This window comes from Vigna umbellata, chromosome 7 (assembly GCF_029865625.1).
Source record: "Vigna umbellata cultivar VRB3 chromosome 7, Vumbellata_1.0, whole genome shotgun sequence".
Lineage (NCBI taxonomy): Eukaryota > Viridiplantae > Streptophyta > Magnoliopsida > Fabales > Fabaceae > Vigna > Vigna umbellata.
The window spans coordinates 13,182,994-13,190,098 of NC_142171.1; the positions used below are offsets into that span (position 1 = coordinate 13,182,994).

General features: G+C 34.8%; 1 protein-coding gene across 1 annotated transcript; it reads left to right on the forward strand.

The window, feature by feature from the left end:
• Positions 1-702: 702 nt before the first annotated feature.
• On the forward strand, positions 703-5,759 carry LOC124832575 (KH domain-containing protein At4g18375-like). The gene is made up of 8 exons (XM_047306814.2): positions 703-848; positions 1,280-1,923; positions 2,131-2,562; positions 2,956-3,213; positions 3,312-3,578; positions 3,695-3,759; positions 5,210-5,277; positions 5,454-5,759. Exons 2-7 carry the CDS (start codon positions 1,348-1,350, stop codon positions 5,256-5,258), a joined length of 1,647 nt encoding a protein of 548 aa, XP_047162770.1. The 5' UTR covers positions 703-848; positions 1,280-1,347; the 3' UTR covers positions 5,259-5,277; positions 5,454-5,759.
• The last annotated feature ends 1,346 nt before the right edge of the window (positions 5,760-7,105 follow it).

Sequence of the window (7,105 nt, forward strand, 5' to 3'; positions counted from 1 at the left end):
AAATAATAAAATAAATTAGTTATTTATCAATTTTAATTTAAAAAAAATTAAAAAAATGTTAGACGGTTTTTGAATTTTAACATATTTTAAATTTTTTATTTAAATTTTAATAATAATTAACTTATTTTAATATATTAATATAACATCTTTCAATTTAACAAATTTCTTAAATTAATTTTATTATAAAATATAGAAAATATTTAATTTATTTGAATATAATTTAATATATGTTACTATTTTAATAATTATTTTGAAAATTATAATAGTAATAATAAAACTAAAAATAAATATAAATATAATAATAATAATAATGTAAAATTTGAGTTGATATAGTATAATATATTAAATAATATTAAAATAAATTAATTATTTATTAATTTTAAATTAAAAGCAAAATTTTAAAAATATGTTAAAGGTGAATATATCTTGATTTTTGAAAATCATTTAAGTAGATTTCAAAAGTCTATTAACCTCTCATCAATTTTTTAAAATCGAGTATTAAAGGGTTTTCGAAAATTATTAAATATACTTTTGCAAAAATTATTAAAGAAGAAAATTAAAATTCAGTTTTCGAGAAACTGAATTCTAACTTATATTTTAATAAAAAAGATGAAATAAGAAATCGGTTTCCTAAAAACTGAATTCTGAATTTTTACAAAGTCGTACTATCTATGTGAATATACAGCTACAGGCTATCTAAGTAAATTAAAAATAAAACTACAAATAAAACTACGTTATAAAAGAAAAAAAAATCCCCAACCCTAACGCAATTGAAATTAAGGATAGATTCCCTGTCTCCTCCAGCGACGACTTTTCTGCTGGGTTCATCCCAATTCGAATTCCACCTTGTAAGCATCGAATCACTTCTTCTCTTCCCAGATCTCACAATCTTTTCCTTTTTTTTTTTATCTTATTCTATAAAACTTTTTTCTTTTATTTTTCAATTGTATTTTCATCCCAATTCCAATTACCCTTTGGTCTGGGTATTTACTCTCTAAGTAATAATAATGGGTGATTCTCGCCGAAAGTTCAATAAAGTCGATATTTTAGCCTGACTTCTATATGTAGTTCATAGTCATACGATGGATCTGAATTTTCTGTTGCATATGTGAGTTTATGTTAGCTTACCCTGCAAAAGTAGTTGGTCCTTTTCTCAATTCAATCATCAAAATAGATTCTTTGACCATCCTATTAAATTTATTACCTGTGTGTTTTTATTCTATTGAATACTATAATGTTTTAGATTGTAGTTTGAAATCTGGGTTTGTGACCTTTGCAGAATATCTAGACCCTTGTGAAAGCTGTTTGTCTGTTTGATTTGGAAGTTTGTATAGAGAATTTGCTCTAATGGGTGGCCAAAGGAGTGGTTATGGTAAGCGTCCCCACTCTCAATCTGACTATGATAATGGACCAAATAAAAGGAGGAATCACGGTGAGGATAGAGAGCAGTTTGTGATTGATTCGGAAGATACAGTTTTTCGATATGTATGCCCGGGTCGAAAGATTGGCAGTGTTATTGGTAGAGGAGGTGAGATTGTTAAGCAACTGAGGGTGGAGACCAAGGCCAAGATTAGGATTGGTGAGACTGTGCCGGGTTGTGAAGAGCGAGTTGTTACTATTTATAGCCCCAGTGATGAGACTAATTCTGTTGAGGGTGGTGGGAATTACGTGTCTCCGGCTCAGGATGCTCTGTTTAAGGTGCATGACAGAATAGTTGCTGAGGACTTGCATGGTGATCAGGATGATGATGGAGGTCACCAAGTGACTGCTAAGCTGCTGGTGCCATCTGATCAGATTGGTTGTGTCATTGGGAAAGGCGGGCAGATAGTTCAGAACATTCGTAGTGAGACTGGGGCCCAGATTCGGATACTCAAGGATGACCATTTACCTTTGTGCGCCTTGAGCTCTGATGAGCTTGTTCAGGTGAACTGGATGAGATTTTTTTAGCATTAAATTCAATGTTATTTTTTCAGTTTATTTATTTATTAATGCAATTGATGATTATGGTATTAAAAAAATTGCTATTTGGCTGACTTGTTTTTGTTTATATTGTTTAGATTACTGTTGGATTCTGGTTGAAAACTAATATTTGTTTATAATTTGCTTTCTATTGGCTTTTTGAAACTCAAGATTACTGGGGATGCCGCTGTTGTGAAAAGGGCTCTGCATCAAATAGCATCTCGACTTCATGATAACCCTTCACGATCTCAGCATCTTCTTACTTCTGCTGTTCCTGGTGTATATCCTGCTGGTAGTTCCCTCATTGGTCCAACTCCAGGAGCTCCAATTGTGGGGATAGCTCCCCTTGTTGGAGCTTATGGGGGATATAAAGGTGACACTAGTGACTGGCCACCGCGGTCCATGTACTCAGCTCCGAGGGATGAGGGGTCTTCAAAGGAGTTTTCAGTTCGATTGGTTTGCCCAACCGGAAACATTGGAGGTGTTATAGGAAAAGGTGGTATGATAATAAATCAAATTAGGCAGGATTCTGGTGCAACAATCAAAGTTGATAGTTCACCAACAGAAGGAGAGGAATGCTTGATCACCATTTCGACAAAAGAGGTAAAATTATGATCACCTAATGGGCCTTTATCACCATCTCTCAGTTAAGATCCGAGTTTACAAAGCTCTCTTGATTTGTATTTTGTGCTATATGGTGATATTTTCTAAATTGTGCTACTATGAATGGCATGTATGAAAAAAATGTTGTGTTAAATCATACAAAACGTTTTTTCCAATATCAACAAACTTGTTGCTTTTACTTTAATGCATTGAAAAGCCCAATTTTCCCATTACAACTGAAATCCAAATATGGTTAGTAACCATTTCAATTATTGAGGAGACATGTTGATCTCCCACTGGCCTACATTTTCCACTTCCGCTATAGATGTACTTTTTGTGGTATGATTTTTGCTGCTGTGTATTTTGTGATGTTTATAACTTGTGCTAATGCAGTTCTTTGAAGAGACTTTCTCCCCAACAATAGAAGCAGCTGTGCGATTGCAACCTCGATGCAGTGAGAAGGTTGAAAGAGATTCAGGAATCATCTCTTTCACAACCCGCCTTCTGGTATCAACCTCACGAATTGGTTGCCTTATTGGTAAAGGGGGATCTATCATAACTGAGATGAGGAGGCTTACAAAAGCTAATATTCGCATTATCTCAAAGGATAATCTTCCTAAGATTGCATCTGAAGATGATGAAATGGTGCAGGTAAGGGTACTTTCATTCTTTGGTCTAGTAATGTTGTTTCTGATAGAGTCCTAACATTCTGTCCTACTACATTGGCTCCCCAAACACGTTCTGATTAGATTTCAGGAGATCTTGACGTTGCCAAGGAGGCTCTGGTGCATGTACTTACACGGTTGAGAGCGAATATTTTTGATAGGGAGGGTGCTCTCTCTGCATTCCTTCCAGTTATGCCATATCTGCCTGTTTCAGCAGATGGATCAGATGGCCTAAGCTTTGATGGTAGAGATGGTAAAAGACATGGACGTGGACATTCTTATTCAAGTGGGTATGGTGGCTCAAGTGATGTAACAGGTGGTGACATTTATGGAAGCTATGGTGGTTCACAGGTACTTCTCTTCAGCTGGACTTGAGTTTAGGATCATATTTAAATGGGCCCGAGTTCTTCAGGTTTAAGCTGTGTTTTCTTGTTCCATGTTTGTAATATTGTTCCATGCATCTGTAGCTTGGAAGTAGCAGTGCTTATGGGGCTTATGGAAGTTATTCTTTGGGACGGTCTAGTACTGCTGGGTAATAAATCTTCCTGATGTCTAATTTCCTGCTTAAGTTTTTTTATCTCTTACTTTTCCCTGTAATTATCAGCTTAGAAGAATATATAGGTTATCAGTTTTGAAAATGAACCTAACATAAGGTAACTGCACAGTTGAATATTTGATTTCAGCTCTAATCGATTTTAAGGACTGAAAGGTTGGATTTGGATTATACAACACTTTTTGAAACTTGTGCCATGGAAGCTTCTACTAGCATTTCACTTATGTAAATTTGATTTATGGATGTTTATTGGCACATTTATTTTAATAGGAAATTACATATTAAATTTTCTCCCCTTTTGTTTTCTGGTGTTTGCTTCCACAATTGTACTTTATTGTTTGATACTTTGGATTTTGTTTCCACAAAATTCCCAGTGTTCTACATACACTAATGTTACCTTTATCAGTGAGCGTTATAAAATGACCGTTATGGTAGTGCCATAATGGTATTGGCGTGTCAATTTCCGGTGTTTGCCATCCACCATCCGCCGTTTTGAAGGATATGGTGTCTTGTGCCATGGCACCCTGCCATGGATGGATGTGGTTCATGGTGCCTATGGTGAAATATCGGTTGTTTCCTTTGTTTTTTGTTTTTCAAAAGCATCGTTTTGGGTTTGACCCATTTTTAAATAACCCTAATCCTGGACATGGGAAAGAATGAGCCCTCTTTTATGAATGAGAACCTTCTTCACAGAGTGAGAACAGAGCTGTGAAAGAAATAGAGAATGACCCTTCTTTGTCATCAAGTCTCTTTTGAGTCATCTATGGCAGTGGCTTCAGCAGCTTGAATTACAGTGGCGACATAAGCTCTAAGGACCTAAACCTTGAAACCTAGTTTTGTTTTCTGTTTTTTCTTGTTCCTTCTTGACATTGTTTGTTTGTTGTTCTTATGTTTGCTCATAGAACATTGTTACCAATTATTTTCCACTTACAGGATAATGTCAAGCACTGAAAACTAAAGCAATGCATCCTCAAATTGTTTAATAAAATAGTAGTATTATTATGAGTTGTCTTCAACAATCATAAGAATTTTATAAATCTTGTGAAATTAGTTTGTCATTATATAAAATAAAATTTGTCCACTATGACTTTCCGTAGTAGGCTGCCATGCCATATGCGATATTTATGACAGATATTTAGCTGACTGCGATAGGTTGTTATCTTCTATTGATAATTGATTGTTATCCATCCCTTCAAGGGTTAATATTAGTGGATTTGTAGTCTTCTAAAATAATAGTTTTAACTTGAATATTCTCTTGGAAAACATTCTTTGAAATATTTTCTAAATGCCCCTTACTAGAATCAAGTTACCTTACATTCACAGTTTCTTTATTCTTTCTTGTCCATGTTGTGAAAAGGTCACTCTTACTGATAATTTGTTATGACTGTTCCTGAATTCATCAATTCTAATATTTAGTACCTGTTTCCAGGTTGTCAACTCAGAGTGGTGTTTCTCGGAGGAGAAATCATGCTTACTGAACTTAATGAGTCTTTGCAGGTAGAATGCAATTTTCATTAATGGTCTACTTTTATCTGGAAACTTCCTCTAATTTAGAACTGTCAACTTCCTATAATATAGTAAATAAGAGATTGATATCTTAACCTGACCAGTCCCATTTAGAATTCTGATGATATTGTTTTCCCTTTGTTCCCTTTCCTTTACCACCCAAACAGCTGAGTTCTGTGAAGCCCGCAGCCTGCCTACTGCCTAAACCAGAAGACCTGATGAACCAGGGTTTGACAAACTTATGGCCCACCTTGACGCTACTACTTAGAGGACCAAACTTATGTGGAGACTATTGAAATTGGCCATGTCCATTTTACCTTAATTCCCAAGCTTCATAACTTGTTCTCCCAAGAACCTATAAAGCTTGCTTGCCTTTCTGTTATTATTGTGGTTTATTTTTAACTTTAAAACTGAGACACCATGTACCTTTCATCATCCAACAGTTGTATACTATTTACTGTTTTTGGGTTTTATTTTCTCATATTTTCACTATCACATCAAATTTGGTGGAGTTTTGGCGTCATGTATTGCAGGTGCCTCTATTTGCCTATATCAGCATGAACAGGTAAAGGCATGTTGTCTTCTATGATTCTGAAAGTTCACACAAATGGGTGTTGTGAGTACCTTACGTGATTGCACTTTTCAGTTTAATGGTATGAAAGCTGTACTTACATCTTAATATGTTGTTAACTCAACGACTGAAGCTCATAGTCGACAACAAGTTGTTTGTGGTAAGATCAGTAGAAGACATTGTATGGTATAAGGTGATTCAGAAATATAGAGGATCTGTTTGATGAATTCTGTTTTGAGGATAAATTGTGAAAGCATGAAGGCACACTTCAACAGCATTGATAGTGATGGTGACTGGCTGTAGTAGTTCGAAGTGAAAATAGAAAATTGATTAGAACGAGTTAAAGGAAACAAACGACTAGTGTTTTCATTTTTCTGCACTAAGACAGATTGAGAAAAAAAATTCTTAAATGATTTGTTTTTAGTTTTTTCAAATATAAAAACTCTTTCAAAAGCAGTATTCGAACATGCCATCACTTTTGGCAGTTTTTTTTTTTATGATTTTCCAATATCACACATGCTTGGATATTTATCAGTGCTGTACATTTTTTTAGCTTAATTAGCATTCAACTGCACTGAACTACATTTTTATTTATTTATTTCACTTTTAAATTGTATTGGACTACCACTACTCACAAAAGTTGGCATAAGAAAAGAAGATATTTTCTGTCAGGCCATTAGGTGACCTGGCACAGTGAGAGTCTTCTGAAATCTTGGTGATCCAATGGCCAGTGCAAAGGTGTGACTAGGGTTACTCATAGAATTCTGTTCTTGAGTACTTGTTTAAATTCTGTGAACAATGGCCTAGAGAGAGATGCAGTGATCTGAATTTCTTTTGGAGCTTTGGTGTATTTCACTTTTCCAGGTATTTGGATTAGATAATACTTTGATGATACCTGGGGAGTGGATGAATTGGATTTCGGTTGCTAAGTGGTAGTTTGTATTTAACTACTTGTATTGTTCACTGGTTTGTAATTTTATGTGAAATGCACTTTGATTTGTTCTATGCAACTGATTTCGTAGGCAATAGTTTTTTGTTGGCTCTCATTTGATTGATGCAAAAGCATCATGGCCATTTTTGCATTTACGATTTGTTCTTATTATTGTCTTATTTCATTGACTTTGAACATGCCACGAAAGTTGTGACTGTTCATGTAAATAAATGGCTTGTGAGGCCCCATTTGGAATTAACCTGGTTTTATTCGGTGCATTGTTGGCCTAGTATATACTTGCTTCATTATGCATGGTG

What these genes read in the sequence shown, in the direction of transcription:
- LOC124832575 (XM_047306814.2), top strand. Translation starts at nt 1,348, where the DNA reads ATGGGTGGCCAAAGGAGTGGTTATGGTAAGCGTCCCCACTCTCAATCT. An exon ending in GCTCTGATGAGCTTGTTCAG is followed by an intron (nt 1,924 to 2,130) that starts GTGAACTGGATG and finishes TTGAAACTCAAG; the next exon opens with ATTACTGGGGATGCCGCTGT. An exon ending in TCACCATTTCGACAAAAGAG is followed by an intron (nt 2,563 to 2,955) that starts GTAAAATTATGA and finishes GTGCTAATGCAG; the next exon opens with TTCTTTGAAGAGACTTTCTC.